Genomic DNA, 20,416 nt, shown 5'->3' with positions numbered 1-20,416 from the left:
AGACAGAGTATAAGACCAGAAATAACCAAGGAACAGCTAGGATGGCAAAGAAAAGGACCCAGTTAGTTTCTGTGTCTTCAGACTTCTAGAGCATCTCAGGATGGGCTAAAGCAAACTTCACCACCACTCACTATCATTAGATGCTCAAATCCTAAAGCCTACAGGGAATTTGGAGCTACAAAAGTTCAAAGACTGAAAAGCTATGAAAAAAGAGTTCGTAAACCCCAGGTGCACAACGGCACAGGGAGCCTGCCACAGCGTAACAGTGAGACCTCCCCTGGAACTGGAGGGGAGCAAGTCAAGAATGGCAGCATCTGTACCTGCTGCACTCCACACGCACACTCACGTGCGCACACACACACGCAGGCACACGCGCTGCACCTTTATCCCTGGGAAACATTAGCAGATCTAGGGAACAAAACCCAAGTCAGAGATTGCTGAAAAAGGAGCCACACCTGCCTAGATGTCTAGAAATGGAAACATGGAGGTGGTAAAGGACCTGCACACGGTGCTTAGCCCGTGCCATCGATCCCAGAACTTAGCTGGGATCCGCCCTACTCCACAGGCCCGTCTTCAAAACAGATGGCTTCAGATCTAAAATTCCTCTCCTGAGCTGTGCATCTGCCAGGGACAAATGTATCCCCAAGCTGCACGGGCGAGGAATAGATACACAGAGTGGGAGCCCTGGAGGTGACTGACACTCATGGCGAGAGGCTGACCACAGGAGGGCTCTGTCCTGCTCCGGCTCCTTGCTGTCTGAGGTCTAGCTGTTCTAACCCAACAAGGCCCTCCACACGCTGGACGGGGAGGAAGCAAGAGAGATGCTAATCCCATGCCCTTGGCCTTCCCAGTTACTTCAACCACAAGGCAGACGAACCTCTGCTCTTCACAAGTCTGTCTCTGTAATGGTGACACCGTATACACCTTATTTTGTTATAGTGACAGAGAACAAATAAAGACAATGTCCCAAAGAATGGACTACATTACACCACATTTAAGGCTTATGAATACATTTATTTTAGTAGAGGATGAAAAAAATACTACAGAGATAGAACTTTGAGTAAAAAGCAGAGATCATGGGGTCCTTAGACAAGCTCCCCAGAACAAGGACTTTCTGGGAGTCAGCATTATTAGAGCTGGGAGAATGACAGTGTTCTGCTGCTTAAGAAAGGCTGGATGGATGGGTCTGCTTCTCAGTGAAAGCCAACTGTTTATTTAAAATCCATATTCCTAGCCCTTTAAAAGTCATCTTCAGACATGTACACATATATGCAAGGCACTGAACGGTAAGGGCCGCCCACCTGCTGCACATTCCAGCAGAAGGGGAAGGAGGCAATGTCCCCAGTGTTGTCTCTTATTCCATAAACAAGCATCCTTTTTGCAGCTTATTAATGCCATGTTCATGTGGAGTTGTTGTTGTTGACTGCTTTTTGCACTTGTATGGTTTCACAGATACTATTAAAAAACACTAAGTGTAATAGTGAAGCTGTGTGCACGAAGCAATGGGCCTTTAAAACATGTCAGAGGCACACGCTACATGGGAGTGAGCTGTGGTGCCACTGGCCTCAAGCTGAGTGCCAACACACATTTATTAAGCAGAAACAGGTAAAATAAAGATTATCAATTGACAAAAATAGGTTCACAGGAACCTGGCCAAGGAAAATTAGTATTTAGCACATCACATCAGTGTTCAAAAAAAAAGCAGAATCTAGTGGAAAACGATGCTCAGCACCCTACATCTGCGTTGTCTTGTGCACCATGCAGGTCAAGTGCCGAAATAAAATAAAATGCTTTGCTACGTAGGATTTGCTACCTCTGAAACATCAGGTCTTCATAGTTCTATATAAGCAGAATTGTAACCCCTCCCCTTTGCTTTTAGTAGTCAGCATTCCTATAGGGAAGAGAAGAAATGCACAACAGCTGTAAAATTTCAACCTTCAAAGGCTAAACTCAGGGGCAGACACCAAAACCTCTCTGGAGCTGTAGGAGTCAATGCTAGTATCGAGTCTCCAGAAAACCCACCACAGCAACTATGAAGAGGACTTGTTCAGCTTTATTGCAGCATCTCTCTCTCTCTCTCTCTCTCTCTCTCTCTCTCACAGATACACCGAAAAGAATGGGAGCCAATAGGTGATACCTTACATATCAAAGGGTGCAATGTGCCATTCTCTACCGCAATGAGCATCTCAGAGCATTTCCTACCAAATGCCTGGGCCAACGGGGATAGAGAAAGAACAAGATGAACTTAGTACACTCTCGTGCACTAGAAATAAGTACTTCAAACCCTGGTGAAACCATGTCAAAAAGAACATAAAAACTTCCCAGAAGATCCCAGCAGCTCATCAGGAAACATATATACAAACAAACAAACAAACAAACAAAAAACAAAGAGTGGTGGCCTATGATGTACTGAACAAATTAATCCAGAGTGCACACTGATTAGGAAAGTTGCCATTTTGTGCTGTCAGTTACAACTTAAACAAAAATTGTAAGTGGATGCTCAAACTAGAAGTCTCCAGTTTGATGGAGAATAAATAGTAAGCGCTTTCATAGCCTCAAATTACTGCTTACGAACTACTTACCAAAAGAAAAACGCAGCTCGACAGTGCAGCTATGAAGATACACACCTTGCCCAAGTGTCAAAATGAATTTCAGCCATAACTGGACAACACAACAGACCACGAGGTGCTGAGAACATGCTACTATTACACCGTATTCCCAATCCAAATGTAGAGTAGACTAGATCCAATAATCAGGAGGTAAACGATCAAACTGTGAGGCATTCACAGCATCCTGACCTCAAACATGGAGGTGGGAACAAGGAATCTATCTGTCCCAGATTGAGGGAAAGAAGAGGCACAAAGCTAAATGCAACACCTGACTTCTCAAAGATTCCTAAAGTCTTTGGACTGAAAAACACTCAATGTTACTTTCTAGATATTTATAATTGTGATTAACAGTCCTTGCCTTAAGAAGGCGCCCAAGAACTTAGTGTGCTGTGAGCAAATGGTTCTCTAGAAAGAGTAAGATATGTCTGCAAGCAGGTGACAATGTTAACTTCCGGCCAACTTGGGTGACAACAATTCCTACACTCTCTTATCTCCCTGTAACCTGCCTATAACTTGAAGTGATTTTGAAATCATGAGGGAAATTCCAAGAACTTTCTTATTTACTCCATGTTTTACATATGCTCACAATGGTTAACGGGACAATGCCAATATAAGGGTTTCTGATAGCACCCAAGAGCCAAGTCAGCAAGAACTTAAGTATGACTTCTACAACCGAGACACAGAACACTCAAGTTTGGCGACAGACATTCACACTGAAAGAGCCACAGAAGTGTAAATTTTTCATTTTATTCAAAGTTGGTACTGAAGTTCTAACATTTCCATAAAAGAATTACTACACTTCAGTTACAGGACAAAATACCACAGAAAGGAACGTACTTTTGCAAGAAATGTATTTTATCTTAAATTTTCAAATACTTCTGAAGGCTAATGCAGCAGCTGGCAAAAATAACACAAGTACACAAAGAACAGAGTGTTTTGTAGTCAGCAATGAAAACTGACCGCTCTTTAGCAGATTTGTTTGTTTTTATTTTTCATTTTTAAACGACAGTAACACTTAACACAGTAAACCAAGATCATACATGTGTACAATTTTAAAAATCAGTTGTATACAGTATAGGCAAGTTAGAATTGTCACCAATAGCTAACAATGTTAAATCTACAGTTTTAATTGTTTTCCTTTCAAGATGGAAGTAACCTGGCTTACACCAATTTCTACTTTCTTTGAAACTAAAGCCTTACACAATTGAAATGGACCTGATTAGTCGAATTTGAAAAGAAAAGAGGCTGAAGACAACAGAGAGTAAACTTGAAATAATTAAACACTAACCTATTACAAATTAATGTTCATCACCTCCACTATAACCAGATTTGGCCTACAGTTAAACCAGACTAAAATGATACATGTACGTAATACTACACAGCCTGGTGTAGTGACTGGTCTCTTAGCCAGAAATGTGAACAAAGCTCTCACAGGCAGTACACCAGGGGAAATAGCTCTCAACACAGACATCTTTTAAATGCATTAATACTTACATATCAAAATTACTTAGATAAAAGCAGCAGTATTCTGCTGACATTTGGCTTAAAAATGAAAGAATGAATGAAGCAATTTCACAGGATATTATTAGAAAAGGAATTGTTTTCTTCTTGAAGAAGACTACTAACTTTTGCACAGCAACTATTTTTGATATTCATCTTGTCAAAAAAGAGGGTGGAAAAAAAAGCAGAAAAGCCTAACAGTTCATATGGTGATTACCAACAATTCTAGATGAAGAAAGGCATCCCAGCGAGGGACAGGTGAGCCCCTGCTGGGTCTGAACTGTGCAGGCTTCACAGACTGAAGCAAGAATGGCAAGGACAGCAGAGGAATGGTTCCATACCATCATGGGACACCAATGTAGTATGTACATTAAAAATAAAATAAAATAAAGCTTTTACATCTTAATAAGCCCACAGAGAAGTCCATGAGCAAAAGACTTGGTGATCTGTTTGCCACTCAAAGTCTGAGATCTCACAGTGAAATTAGGAAATTATACATATTTACACTGCTATGACTACTTTTTACTTAGTCTAATTAAAGCAATTTTCCATGAAATTATAAATGAAAAACATTTCTGCAAAGAAATTTTAAAAAGCACTTCATAAGGTTGTAATAAACTCTTACAGATACAGAATATAGGTCTAAAACGCTAACTGTTCTACACTATCACATACTGCTAAGCCAAGGACATTCCTCACACACTGCTCCCCTCACCCCACCCCACCCGACCACCTCAAGGTCACCTGTTAAGACCCTGCTCTAGGTAGGTACACATGCCTAGCTTTTTGCTGGAGGGAGAAATTTCTCCATCAGTGTTCAAGTGAACTCTACTGAGACATATCACATGCCAAAACTTATTTTTGACGTAACAACTAGTCTATACCATCTATTATCTTTGTTAGAGGTTACCAAGCCTCTCCCTAGAAGAAAAGTATCCAAAAAGGGGAGGCACTCCCTTTTCTGAGAGCTGTATGTATCTTAAGATGTGGCCAGAACTCAAGAAGGCCCATTTCCACTACCGTTAAACACGGGACTATTTGGAGGTAAAGAAAGCAAGAGGGGAAAGGCAATGCTAAGTGAGGAGAAATGGTACCTTCATTTCTGTGTGCACACCCACAGCCTTCCATTCTCCTAGACTTGAGGAGCTAACGGAACAGATTAAAAAATTCTTAGTGCCACTGTGAACAGCAATGTCATGTCGGATCTGTCCAGAAATAGCTTGATTTCTGACCACACAGAGCCAACTCTCTACTAAAAAGTACAGTCAAGCACATAAACAAAGGTAACGTCACCTCAAACAAAATATATAAAAACCAACGTAGTATCTGCACTTGTTTAATGTGAATTTTTAGAGCACTGCTAAAAGTAACATTTCTTCTAGATAAGATTTTTAACTGTTCAAATGACTACAGCTTACAAGGCTGTCGGCTGCTCTGCCCACCAGAAAACTGACTGTCCCTGTTTTAGCTTCAGACTGTGGGTCTGTGTCCAGACCTCATTTTTCCCTAGTAACCCCCAAACGTTACTTTCCTCATCAAGGCAACACAGAGTGAGATCACCAAGGACTCAGCTGTGACAGCGGGCACACTGCCTAGGCTTTCAGTGCTGTGGTCTTCCTTACAATTCTGGGACACAGACTTGGTGGGCTGCTGACTGGCACTTGTGGGCTAGTGAGACTGCTATTAGATTTTGTGCTTTTTACAAGGAGACACACACTTGTGAACAGTTTTGTGCTTTCTATGGACCTTTACCTCTCCTCATACATGGAAATGTAAACTGTTGTTATGTGTTCTCAGATGTCCCTAACAAACCTATATTGGAACATTCTACAGTTAAAATATACTTGGAATTAAAATGTAACTTTAAATTCTTAATTACAGATATAAAAGCAAATATAGATGAATAAATAACATTAAACTACAATATAGATATTAAACTACCATCTTTCCTTGAACCAAATGACTAGGCATGAAAGTGTATAAATGTGTACTTTCTATTAGCTTTCGTCACTAGTTAGTTACAATAAAAGTTTAAAAACAACAGAGAAAGTTTACTGCTCAAAAAGGGACAGGTGCAAACTAGCATATCAATACTGGCAAGCAGAAGGCACCAACCCAAACTCAAATCTCAAAATTTGATGATGCTGTGGAAACTGTGTACCAGCATCTGCCATTTGAAGATTTCAATAGGCCCAATTTATTTCCAATTTAAACACACACACACACACACACACACACACACACACACACACACACTACTAATGACACTCATGACCTAAGAAGCCTGGGTGGTACTGATAAACTGGACATTAAACTTGTGTATGCTGTTTGCGAACAATGCCTGGGAGTGAAGGGTTGGGGGAGGGGCTCCTCAGCACTGCCGGCAGAAGAGGCAGCGCATCTTCAGCGCAGCTAGACACACCACAAAGGAGTAAAGTGCACAAGATGAGCAATGACACACGGCACATCTTTTCCTTTGTTTCTGGGCAAAAGGCTACCAGCCAACAGCTGCTGTTTAGCAGAACAGTGAGTGGCTTACACTCAAACGAAACCTTTCCTTTTATGAGGGAGTGGAGACAGACATATGAATGGCATTGCTCTCACGGCACCGCTAAAAGCTCAGTCAGTAGTAAAGCCTCATTTCCACTCAAATGAAACACATGTCTAAGAGTGGGACTGGGCACTAACAACATTCTTACCCAGAACCTCAGCTCATTTCTCTCCCAGAAGTCAAGGCAGCTGAGCAGCTATAGTATTCAAGACAGTGTGACAGGAACATAGCAAATTAAGAGATGGTCTTGGTGAGAATTGTCTCAGCCTTGATCACTGCTTTTGCACCAGCCTTGTACCTAGTGGTACAAGCATTTCTCTTTATATCAATGAAATCAAACTTATACCTTCATGGCAAAAAAGCAGTCCTTCTGCATTACATGTCACCGTCATCTCACAGAGAATTCTATGAAAACTCACTATTGACTGTTTCCTGACCTTAAGAATACTGAAACACTAGTGCCTTTATTATTAACCAATATAAATCTGAGAGACTTATTCTGAAAGCGTTTATTCTTATTAGTATTTGTAGCTACTGCAAGTTTAGTATGTTTAAGCCTAACTGTAACTTAATGGACCGTTATCTGGTTTTAAGTTCTCAATACTGGGGCAAAACAAGACTTCTGTACATCAGAACAGTATGAAATCAACCAAGTGCTAAGCAGGAAACGGGAACGTGCTGAAATAAAGAGCAGGTGACACAGGAAGAAGCAGTGTGAGGCAGGCCACCCACAGCACTGCTTGTGCACTCTGCTTGGGCGATGAGAAATCCTACAGGTAATGAAGCCTAAAAGCAGGACTTTTACTAACATATCACTGTTAGACGCCAGCCACTTTAGCCTCCACTGTGCTAACAAGTTTATTCTTCGCGCTTAACATTCATTAAGCTAGCAGATGCCAGGTTAGGCCTTACTTCCTGGAGACAGGCTAACCCTAGCTAACAGCCCAGATGCTTCAAGTTCTAGAATTCAATGAATGTCACTTTACGCCTCTACAGATGTTAATTTTTTAAAAAATTTCACATTCAAGAGTGTTCTGCCTCCATGTCTGTCTGTGTGAGGGGGTCAGATACCCTGGAACTGGAATTACAGACAGTTGTGAACAGCCACGTGAGGGCTGGGAATTAAACTCAGGTCCTTTGGAAGAGCAGTACTCTTAACCACTAAACCATCTCTGCAGCCCTGCCTGTACAGAATTTAAGCTAATGTTTGTTCTTTACCAATCTGTTCATATCTGTATTACATAGGTATTTGTCAACATCTTGAAAGTTTATTTTCATTATTGCTTCCTAAAAATTCTGTACAGCAACAGGCTCTGCAGACACATAACCCAACAGGAATGACGTCGTGCATGCCTGGGGAGGGGAGGTATCACCCCGGGAAGCCTGTGTGGCCCCTTTCCAATCAGTGAAGATGCGATGGGGAACAGAGCAAACTTGGTACTGCGCTATCAGTCAAATGAGCGGCTGCAAGACCTAATCTTTAATGGATAATGACAAAGCTTATTTATTTGCTGGACACTAAGACTCATGCATAGTTTACACTAAAAGAGATTCAGAGATGAGAAGACCACGCACCTCGACCAGAGAAAGAATCCTGGTGTAGGAATTAAAAAACTCTTAATTATCCTGGACAAGACTTTTAACATCACGCTCAGAGAACTGGTAAGTGCACTGATGTGTTCTGATAATTTCTTATGGTGACATCCCTAAGAGATGTGGACACACTACCCTGGCCAGCCTCTTTGTGCAAGATAATGGATCCTTTGAGCTAGTGAAAAGGAAGCCCTGGAAATAAGATCCATTGAATTTGAGCCAGAGACAGGTGCTATCACTTGATGAGTCTCTGAAAACAACAGTGGTCACTTCCTAGAAAGAACAGGTGGAGGGGCGATCGGCCCCACGGCTTCTTCTTGGGATGGCCGGACCCAACCTTCAGAAATGAAAGGAAAACCTGACATCCTGCAGAAGAGCCATCAAACCATTCTCCAGGCCACCGGCAAAAGCCCCTCCAGAGCCAGAAAAGAACTGCCTGGGAAGGCAAAACGTCTAAAATCTTGGCTATCACTCACAGAGGATAACTAGTTCTCACCTACTTGTGTAGACCACTAGCCTCACCTACCTCATTAAAGCCACTAATTTGGTCAGTGTCAATCTTGGTCAATTCTGACCCTTCACTTGAACAAACACGAAAGTAGACATGTAGATGTTTACAGACCCATGCCATCTTTTAGGACTCTATGCATGGAAGGCATGAACATTTGCCAGCCTAAAAGAATCACGTATCACTCCAGGAACAATCATTCCAATGACCTATAGACTACTGACTGGTCCCCCGAAATGATGCTGCCATCACCAATTCGCATACTTATTCAAGCACATTATCTATTACTGGGAAGCCATAAGGAAGACAAGCTTTAGGGACTTCAGACTACATAAAGTGATGTTTACACTGGGTATGTTAAGCCATTCATTATTTATAAACATTAGTACTCTAAACTTGAACTACTGCTATTCACACAGACACATGGTGTATCTTCTATATCCCACTATAAGACAACAAAAAGAAGGTAAGAGGACTCTAGCATTTCAAATCATTAGGACTCAACATTAAATAAAAGTGAAAAATTCACATAAATACCTCTTTGCTTATGCTATAAATATGAAGATTAGGAAGGCCACTCAGCCAATGTACCAGTTTTTGCAAAATTGCATAGGAATGTATTCAAAGGAAATATTAATTCTTACAACTTAATATAAATTTGGACAACCCAAGATTCTGTTAGTTTCTCAAAGCCTGAAAGGTTATCTCAGAAGGATTCTTTAAGAGAAGACTGCCATAAACCATGGACAGTCATTCAAACACACGTGGGCAAACTCTGAGTGCAGATGTGGAGAACTGACTTCTGGTCTTTCCATTCAGGAACAGCATGGTCCCTACCTACTTGTCCCTAGATTATAAACCTCAAAGTAGAAACTGGGAAAAAAAAAATTGTACAAGGCACTCTAAGATCTTCAGAAATGCATGCCAGTCATACAGAGATTACTTCTTTCATTTACAGACTCAGTCCATCAGGAAATGTCCAGAAGCAGGAAGACTTGAGTACCTGAAGATCCCTAAAACCAGGTGTTGGACTCATCAAGCCCATCATTTGCAAACAAGTTGATGCATTAAAAAAACAAAACAAAACAACAACAACAACAAAAAAAAACCCTATCAGGACTGAGTTTTAGTTGAAAATCTATAAAATGATCTATAAAAGTACTAATTCTCCTTAGTTACAAGGCTTAATAAAACTCATGCAATTTTAAAAGTTATTTTAAAAGTTGTTGGCTTAAAGAAAGTAGGTACAGAACTAGCTTTCTTCCTCTCTAATGGAGGACAGGCAGTGTTGGCCACAAGACTACAGACACCATCCTTGGAGCTGTTCTCTAAGCTTCTGCACCATCCTCACTAAGGAGAAAAGGCCATAAAAACATCCCTACCCACGCATGTTGCAACTGGATGCCAAGTCAAGACAAGGTTAGTATCATGAGGCCTGCAATGTCCTCCACAACATACTACTAAACCCAGATGTTCCTGCTCATGGCAACCTATGGACATGCTGGCCATCCTGTGAAATAGCAAGAGTGCAGTTTTCTGTGACTGACAGCTAGTTTGTAATGGAACCCACCCATGCACTAACTGACTGCAACAGCATAGATGTATATACACAGCATTTCTTCAAGAAAGACAAAAACCAGGAAAAGAACTTACAAAGAATACAGTAAGCTCTCAGAATTAGACCCTTCCTCTAAAAACTTAACATCAGTGTATCACAAGCTAATCAAGTGCCAAAGCCAGCACACAAGCGGTGTCAATTCTCCTTCATGACACAGGACATTTTCTTATAACTGGATCCATTTGGGAAGGCATCTGGCTAATTAACAAGGGATGTTACAAAATGACAACAGAAAGCAGATAGAAAATGATTCATTATCTAGTTAGCATTAAGACTATCAAGCACTGCATGGTAGCTGTTAATACTCAAACTATATTTTAAAACTTTATTTGATCAATAAAGGTAGGGACAATTACCTATATTCACTTCCCCCTCCCCACTAAAAACAAAAATATAGACAGACTTGGTAGCCTTTTGAGTATGGTTCAGTGTAAGTAGGAAAAAATGAAGGAAACTGGAACAAAGTCTTCCCCACACTAACATTCCACATACAAGAACAAAAGACCTTCGGGAGAACATTCTTCCTTTCTTTTGGCAAGCAGAATCCATAGATTCATGCTAACAAAACCAACCAAGCAAACAAAGTTGTCCTGAAGTAATTACTACACAACACATTAGACTTTCAGGACACAACTAATCATACAGTCTCTACAAGTTCTTTTTTTTTTTTTTTTTTTTTTATTCATAGCAGGGATTAGAGACAAAAATCTTACAAATGAGCACATCTACCTCAGCGTAAGGTCTACCGAGACTTGGCAATGTAGACAAGACACTTTACTTGTGAAGTCCTAACATACGCTCTGCTCTAAGTGATCTATGAGAATAATTGGTCTCTCCTTACTTTGGTATGGAAAACTCTAAAACCGAATTTTTGCGCAATTCAGTCTGCTCTGTTTCATTTAAGTTGAAGATTTACTTTCATCCATCTCTGGGAAAATAGTCTTGCAAATAGATGATTTCCTGCTAAATAGAATTTGGCTAAAACCTTCAGCGTAAACAATCCTGAGAGATGCAACAGTTACATTTGTTTTCAAAGACCAGTATTTTCCTTTAAGCGTCTCACCATATCCTCAAGTTCATAAGGAGAAATAAACAAACATGAAAATTCCAAGAGAACACACAGCAAAAAGTCCAATATTTAGTATCACTTTCACTTGTGGAGTCTCTTCTAACATCTGTAAACAAACAGCTTCCTCATCCATCAAGTCTCTGAGACTCCTCTTGCTAAGGCTTTTACTTTTAAAGCCACAAAACCAGTCTATGAACTTCCAATACCGACTTCCACTTTCTGCTTCCTTCTCTCTTTCCTTCTCACCCATGAGTGCTGCCTGCCCATTGGAGTAGGCATCCACCGGCGTCTCTGCCTCCGAGTGACCCATGGAAGCCACTGGGTTGGGCTCTTCTCTGCAAGTCAGCAGATTGACGTCTTCAGGCTGAAGCTCCTTAACGCTGTCTTCAGACTTCCCGTTGGGAATGGCGTGGTCGATGACTTCGCTGTTCTCGTCACATCGCAGAATGCTCTTCTCCTGCATTTTATACGGTTCTTTCTGGGAGCAGCTCTCCTTTGTCATCAGGGTCTTCTTTGACCAGAAGGTGGTGGTACGAATCTGATCCTTCGTGGGAGGTGGTGTGAGAAGACTAACAATTACAGTAATGAGTCCTGTGATCCAAAACAGTGCTGTAGCCACATACATGTAATGGACGTCTTTGATGAAGCCTGGCCTGCTGTCTGGCTGGTCACACTCAGGAGCACGGTAGGTGAAGGCCAGAATCAAACGGGCAGCTCCAAGAACAAAGCCTGCCATTCCACCATAGAAAGCCCCTTGCTCATTGCAGCGCTTCCAGAAAATTGCCAGAAGGAAGAGGGCCGCCACCGGAGGGGTCAGGTAGTCCGCCACCTCCTGGATGTAAAGGTACATCTGGCCTCCTTGCATCTCCACAATAATCGGCACCCACGCTATGCTGATGACGACCATAAAGGCCACAAATATCCTGCCCACAATCATCAGTTCCCGGGAGCTTGCACTCTTGCGGACAAGTTTGTACACATCGAGGGTAAATATGGTACTGGCACTGTTAAAGATGGAGTCCAAGTCACTCATCAGAGCTGCGATCATCACTGCCATCATCAAGCCCCGGAGGCCCACAGGAACCAACATCATCACCAGGCGTGGGTAAGCAATATTGGAGCAGCCGGCTCTGCTGCCACACACTTGCATGCAGTGCTCTGGGTTGATGCAAGCTATATCATCAACAAACAGAATCCTGGAAATCATTCCTGGCACGACTATGATAAACATTGGTAGAAGCTTCAAGAAGCCCGCCATTAGAGTGGAGCCCTTGGCATGAGCAATGTTTTTGGCTGCCAGAACCCTCTGCACAATGACCTGGTCAGCACACCAGTACCACACTGAGGCTGGGGTCTGCCCAAGAACGAATCCAGGCCATGGAACGTCTTCGTCTTTCGGACCTCGCAACATTTTTAGGGCATTCGGCTTCGGGTGGACGTTACAGGAATTTGTGCTGGAAAGGTTGTGTGTCAGCAGAATAGAAGTAACATTGGGCGAGGCCAACATGTACCTTCTCTTAACCTCCTCAAACCCTCCGACCTTCATCATGCTAATAACCATAAGCGTGAGCGCCCCAACGATCATGAGCAGAGCCTGCAGCGTGTCTGTGTAGATCACCGCAACAAGGCCTCCGGTGACAGTCAGCAGGGCAGTCATGCCAATGAGCAGGATGACAGACACATAGAGGTTCCAGCCCAAGGACTCCTGGATAAAGAGTGCGCCTGAATACAGATCCACCGAGAGTTTGGTGAAGATATAGAGAAGCAGAGACAGGGCTGCAAAATAGACCTGAATCCTATGGCCACCGAATCTCTTGGACAAGTATTCAGGCATGGTATATACCCCTGACCGAATGTAAATAGGGATGAAAACCCATCCCAGAAGCTGCAGGAGCAGTAAGGCATTGAATTCCCATGCGGCCACTGCAAATCCACTTGCTGCTCCAGATCCTGCCAGCCCAATGAAGTGTTCACTCCCAATATTGCTCACAAACAGAGAGGCACCAATTGCCACCCAGGTCATAGAGCGCCCGGCCAGGAAGTATCCACTCACAGTGCTTCTATTAGATTTCCACATGGCAAAAAAACCAATGCACATGACCAGGATAAAATACAGGGCCACTATGGCAATGTCTGCTGTCTCCAGTACAGCCCTCATTCTGGCAATTTGTGAATAAAGTGTCCGAATGACAGAAGTGTCCAGCTTTTATTTACTTATTAGTAACCCCAGTCAAGTCTGTAAACCATACGTGAACTGGACTACACAGAGCAACACAGCAGTTCAAAGTCTTTGTCCTTTGGTTTGCTGTCTTGATGGTGGTGGCTGTGATAAACTTGGAAGGAGACAGTTTAAATTTCCTCCGCTTCTCAATTGGATTGAGAACTTAGCTTGTCCTCTTAATCCACTCTCCACAAGACCATCAGCATTTACTCAGGTGCTGGAGGAGAAATTCTGAGTTGCAGCTAAGTCTAGTGAAGCCTACTGTACCAACCCTGCAAGGCAGCAAAGACAAAAGACAAAGATTGAATTAGAGGAGGGTCTCATCAAGTGATGAGGAAACTTTCAATAGAGCAAACACGGCGCAACATTTGTCATAAACAGAAAAACACGTTTATAATACACTTTTAAAACTACAGCAAAGCACAATCTATACCATCACAGAGGATAGCAATAGCAGCCATTGTTTTGAGCTAAAAACAAAAGAATCATCAGTTGCCTCACTTCTCCAGTAGCAACTGCCACCATGATATAATCCTTGCTGGCTTGCTGCGGCAGTCTCAGCTCAGAACAGGATCAAGCTCTTAAAGCACCCTACGGGGTCAAGGAGACACTGAATCTTACAAACAAGTAAAACAGATCTTCAAATCCTATCAATTCCTGCAGTACTGGGGTTGGGAAGCTAACACTGGGCAAGATCACTATGCATGTCTTAGGTGCTAGCACTACCAGAGAAGATAAATGTTCCTACAGTAAAGGTACAGTCATACGGAAACCTAGAATCAATAATAGCTGGTGAGAACAAGAAAACCTATACAAAAAAGCTACAACACACAACGTCCCAAGCTTAAACAGCCCTCAACACGCTCTTCTGCTGGGGAGGTGATAGAGGAGAAAACTTCAGAAGTAACAATTTCTTTCCCTTCCTTCTTCCTTTGTTCGGACAGTAATTCTAAACAAAACAAAACAAAAACCTAAGACAAAGCATTCAAGATTTTATTTTATAAAATATTTCCAATACTGTTAATAAAAAATGCATGAAAAACAAAGAGATTTTCTGAAAGAAGTAATAATTTGATTATCCTGTCTTCCAAACACGAACAAAACAGTTGTCAACTGTTAAACCATCTTCAATAAATCCATCTGACATTTTTCAGTTCTGGATTAAGATGATCAGTCTGTAAAACACATTTAAATGTAACTGAAATCAAATGTATAAACCTGATGGTTCCTCCATTAGTAAACAAACAAATCCTAAATCTTCAGTTATTTATAAAAGCAGCTTTTAGATCCATAAAAATACTATTATTAAAAAAAATATTGCCATATGTTAACATGTAAGTGATTTTGCTTACTATGGAAGAAACCTCAAGATAAATCGTTTTCCGTGCTTGAAAAAGCTGTTGCTTCTGATAAACCTAGGCATTTTCTTTTTAAAAATCAACAGTAAAGTTAAGAGGCATAAATAAGGCCATCTTTCCTCAAGGCTGCTTAAGATAAAACTGTCCTTTTAACAACATGAGCACACTCTCACCAGAAAAGAGAGTGACTTCCTGAGGACCAGAACCTACCACATCCTGTCAGGCCTAATCCACACTGTTCCCCACAGATTGCCACATCATCACCTCCAGCCTTCTTTAAGTAGAAAGCACACAGTCATTACACTGACATAAAAGAACTGCAAATAAAACCACATTAAAACCCCACCTGAAAGTCGTATCAGTGACAAGGTACTGAAAGGCAAAAACAAACAAAAAAGACCGTAAGTACAAATTTATATCTTTACTTCATACTTGCCAAATCCTGATGACGATGACTGCTTTCCTAATTCTCCAAATCTTTCAAGTTAAAAAAAAAAAAAAAAAAAAAAAACTTCCAAATTATTTAAGAACAACTCTCCAACAATTAAGTGAGCGCTGAGACAACTAATAATCCTATTCATTTAGAAGGACACCTTTAAATGTTTGAACAGAAAGAGCGGCCCTCAGTCACGGTGAGAGGAGGTCAGCTGTGAGAGCTGCACTCAGTGGACGCCCTGCGACTCCAGAACTAGTGCACCCTGGGGACTTGGTCCCCTACAGTGGTAAAGCCTTGCTGGTTCCAAGGACCTTCATGTAAAGCTCTTGGTAGAAGTACCAAGGGCTGAGAAAACATTCAGAGCCTTTGTTTGAAAAAAGGAGTTTCTGACTACTGCTGATGTGTTCAGAGACAGTACTCAAAAGCCAAGTAGACATTCCCTGTTTTTTTTCCTAGGAATGAGTGCTGGCACCAGTGCTTTCCTGTCAAATGTGACTTCCTCTGTGCAGCTTCCCCATCTAAGTTACAGCCTGCTTTCTGTGGAAGGCTTCACCTGGCTGAAATCCCCATACAAGTCCCGCGTCCCAACTGCCTTAGATCTGCCTTCATAGGAAATAGCAGAGTGGCTAACTCTGAGCTCAGAGCTGTCCACGGCTGGGCACGGGGACACCTGTAACCCCTGCACTCAGGAGACTGAGGCAAAGGACCGCTTCAATAGCAGGCCAGCCTGGGCTGCTGTCAGAACGCACGTCTGACTATTTCCTGCCTCTATGTCCTTCCGAAGCCACTGCTGACAGCAGCCTCTCATTAGCCTGTAGGTGTATTTTCAGAGTCTTCCAACTTAAAGTACATATAGAAGTTAAAATTTCATAAAGAACCTAAAACAGAAAACAGTTAACCAAACCAGGTCAATTCAGATCGTAGGAAGATATAAATACTAAAGTACAATGACGGCACACCTCAAATTTCAGTCATGAGCACAAGTGACCAAAGCCTTGATCTCAGTCTTTCAAGCAGACTTTTCACATTTCTTTAAGGAGGGATCCTAAATAAAATGTGATCAGTTTTGTGTATTTTTTTTTTACATTCCAAGAAGCGAGCAGTTCTTCAACAAAAGCACCATGAACAAGGTCCAGAGTCCTTTATTTTAGGGAGAATGTACACAGACATACATCCAAGTAACGTGCAACATTTTAAATTGTTTCCTTAACATAACTTTTTTTTTAAGAAAAATAATTATTTCCACAACAAGAAATTTGGAGCATACAGAAATGGTCCCCAGTATTCATGAGCTGATTCCGGCCAACTTCAAGCAAAAAGGTGCTCTCAATAGTAGGCCTTACTCCCACTAAAATCATGGGTAATATATTTCACACTAAATCTGAATGCATATTTGTTGGTCATGCAGTTAAATGAATTAAACCCACAAAGAAGAGAAATATGCATGGTGCTGAGTCTGACAAGAAAGAGAAGAAAAGGCGAGACCCAACTTAAATCAACTACTAACTCCTTCAGGTGTTAAAAAAACAAACATGAGGACAAAAACAGAGCTGGTTAAATGACCAAATCTCATTTTTACTGTCTAGGGTGACCATTTTATTTATCTACCAAACCATGAAATTATTTGTAACAATCTATATAATGTCCAGGATGCCACCTATCTAAAAAGAAAAGCCACATGTCATGAAAACCAAACAGGGAACAACAACAAAAAGTCACTGAGCTCAGTTAGGGTTCCCATCACAGTTTCACGATACAAAGTTCAGATCAGTGGTTGTCAACCTGTGGGTCGCAACCCCTTTGGCTGGAGGAGGGGCGGTCAAACAATCCTTTCAGGTGCCGCCTGAGACCACCTGCATATCAGATATCTACATGACAATTCGTAACATAGCAAAGTTAGTTATGAAGTGGCAATGGCGTAATTCTGTGGCTGGGTCACCACATGAGGAACTGCATTAAAGGGTCACAGCATTAGGAAGGTCGAGAGCCACTGGCCTAGATTATGTTGCCCCTAAAAGTGACCAACTGCACTTTCCTTAGCTCAGTAAGTTCACACTCAAGGCATAACGTGCACGGGGCTGCAGAGCTGTCAGTAGTGGCCTGGCAAGCCAAGCCTGCTTAGTGCAGAAATGAAAAATACTCTCAGTGAAGGGCCCTAAGACCTCCCAAGAACACACCTGAGTCTTCCTTTTTCTCCACCCCAAAGCAACAGACAACACAGGTTAACACCAGATTGCACTCAGTAAAGTGGGATCTAGGTTACCAGAACAGAGTTGCAGGTCCTACACCTGCAGGAAATAGTGAAATAGTGACTCTGAAGACCTATCCCTTTCTAATTGCAACAATGTATCTCTGTGAACTTACTGCGAACATCAAGAAATGAATACTGGACCTCTGCATACAACAGGTTGGCGCTCTGCTCAATCTCTTGCCTCCAACCTGAACACACAGGGGATGACGACACTGGCCCTCTCAAATTTAACTGTGTGCAGGGATTTTCGAATCATCACAAATGTTACTTACATTTACAGTAAATAAAGAGGAGTAAACAATGTATCCAATGTATCCAATTCACTTGTAAATGTCTAAAGAGGATCCCAGCCAGTTGCTCAAATATTAGTTCCAACTTTCATTTGAGGATATACTAAAGCTTACATTATCTTAGACTTTTTATATGCATTTTCACTTGAGTCAAAGTCTAGTAAGGAAAAAATGGAGTAATTAATGATCTTCAAAGTATTAAGTACTCACATTTTACTTTTAAAGAGGCAGAATGAAGATATGAACAGAGACACTTAAAAGCAAAATCAAGTTTTCTTAATCCAGCTGACATGATGTCAGCTAATCATGGCATAATTAAAGACAAAGCTGCAAGTGAGTTCAACTGCAATTTTAAAAGCACTACCTCAAATGAAAAAATTCTGAGTAGCCGAAAAATCCTCATGGCAGACACACAGCACATACAAACTGAAAACACTGCAAAGGACACGTGGCAAAATCCAACTCAACTATTTGAATGTGATCATATGTGAGTGAAAACATGGGAAAATGGTACTAAAAACAAAAAGATTGAGGGACATGTTAGTTCAGTGTTAGCTTGTGGCCTGACATGCACAAGAACCTCTGTGATCCCAGTCAAGACTTGCTCTTCTCTGCCTTCCTACCCTCTGTGCCCTCCTACCCTCTTTTCCTCCTACAACACCATCGGACAGCTATCACAGGCACAGTCTGTGCACCTGGCCACCGCCTCGAGCAGGTGCTGCATGTCTTACATGAGTGATTCATTCACAAGCACTGCAGTGAGGCTGCTGAACTTTGGATCTCCCGCACAATCACCAAACGGCAAGACTGGCTTTGTTAAGCAGTATGAGAGGGCAGATTCGAAGGGTCAAAAAAGAATAGAGTACTTTCTTCCCTCAATTTCAAGCAGGAACAAGTAAGTGTGTGTAGAATGACAGGTCAGTGAGACAAAGTGAGGGAGCGTTAGTAGGTCATGCACGCAGCAATGTAACACTATCTGGGGATGTCACCTGCTCCTACCCTCCCCACCAACTACTTCCCTTACTGTACTAACTCTAACTCAGAATATGTTCCCCATTTTATGTGTTTGTGTTGCTTTCTGTTTGTTTCTTCTCTGTTGATTGTTCGCACACACTCTGAAGGCAGGCAACAATTCCCTAAGCTTAAGCCATACAATTGTAAGCCCAAGCCTGCTGTTGCTGACAACTTGATGAAGAACTTTACCTTCTCCATCTCCTTCTCCAACAGACCTGAGTTGCTTCATTGACTATAACAGGCCTAACCCTGAGCCTCGCACACACTAGGCAAAGTAGCCCAGATGAAACAGGTCCCTGCATCAGCATTGGCCATATGCCAGGCAGTGCTGTTCCAGAACATGGAGCAGTTCCTCCAGTCTCCACAAAAGCCAAGCAGTAGGGGCAATTATCCCTAATTTACAGGTAAAATACTGAGGAGCCAGGGATGAAGCTTGGTGTTACTACAGTAATTAATTCCCTAGCCTGTTCAGGGCCCTGGGTTTGATTCCCAATAATACTAAAAAGAAACAAAAACTGAGGAGTGTCAAGAATCACTGAAGTACAGGAAACCCCTCCGTGCAAATACAGAAGTGTATCCTTTTCTAGTGTTCTTCAAGAAGATACACACAGAGACAGAAGAGAAATACATGCACATGAAGAAAATTCAACTGCCTGAGGCAAGAAATAAGTGTAAAACGGAGGGAAAGAACCCAACACTTACAAGCCTTTTCCACCCACATTACTGCACTGCAGCAGTGACAATCCAAGCTGAGACCTGAAGAACAGCGGACGGTGAACTTCAAAATAAACGGATGTCTGCACTCACTCGCAGGGGAGTCTTGGTCTCTTTAGAAACTGTCATGTTATGTCAACAGGCTTTTGTTTTAATCCCAAGTGTGAGATATGGAGCTGTTTTTAGTTTGTCCATGGCTGATACTTGCCTCATATAGATCGGAAAGCTGCGTGGTCTCTGGCAGCTACAGATAGTTTAACTCCAAGGACTCTGAGAGGGTATAAATACCAAAGCCAAGAGAGACTCCAGAGGGAACACTCTGAGAGAGAAAGAGACAGAGAGGGAGAGGGAAAAAGAACACACTTCAGAGAACACTTCCAGGGATGCTCCAAGAAGGAAGATGGCTGCTGCTGGGTTTGCCATCTGCTGGTTAGCTGGACTGCTGGATATCCTGGCCCTGGCGACTGAGATGGGTACTCTCCCAAAGAATTGGCAGTCCCTAACCAGCCAGAAATAATCAAAGAGAACTCTGGCCCCACTCCCCGCTAACCTTCATTCTCTCCTACCTAGTGTTGGGGTGCTGGGAGATATTAGCAGGGATATGGGGTGAAGAGAAGTAGAGACTTAAGAAACTAAAATAAAAAGTTTTAGATGGGTGTTATACCTTCACTGATAATCCCTCTT

General features: G+C 42.0%; 2 protein-coding genes across 2 annotated transcripts in view; both read right to left on the bottom strand.

Moving 5' to 3' along the window:
* The window catches only part of Mrps6 (mitochondrial ribosomal protein S6), a 50,828-nt gene that overhangs the window by 17,942 nt on the left and 12,470 nt on the right, over nucleotides 1–20,416 (bottom strand). The gene's annotated exons all lie outside the window — the stretch shown is intronic.
* The window catches only part of Slc5a3 (solute carrier family 5 member 3), a 28,388-nt gene continuing 11,321 nt past the window's right edge, over nucleotides 3,350–20,416 (bottom strand). Inside the window, exon 2 of the mRNA XM_055614825.1 lies at nucleotides 3,350–13,941. Within this exon, the coding sequence (XP_055470800.1) occupies nucleotides 11,456–13,606 (2,151 nt within the window). The 5' untranslated portion in view covers nucleotides 13,607–13,941 and the 3' untranslated portion in view covers nucleotides 3,350–11,455. The remainder of the gene's footprint in view (nucleotides 13,942–20,416) is intronic.

This window comes from Psammomys obesus, unplaced genomic scaffold, assembly GCF_907164565.1.
Source record: "Psammomys obesus unplaced genomic scaffold, mPsaObe1.curated_primary_1811, whole genome shotgun sequence".
Classification (NCBI taxonomy): Eukaryota; Metazoa; Chordata; class Mammalia; order Rodentia; family Muridae; genus Psammomys; species Psammomys obesus.
The sequence above is the reverse complement of the archived record's forward strand: the minus strand, read 5'-3'. Positions and strand labels throughout refer to the sequence as shown.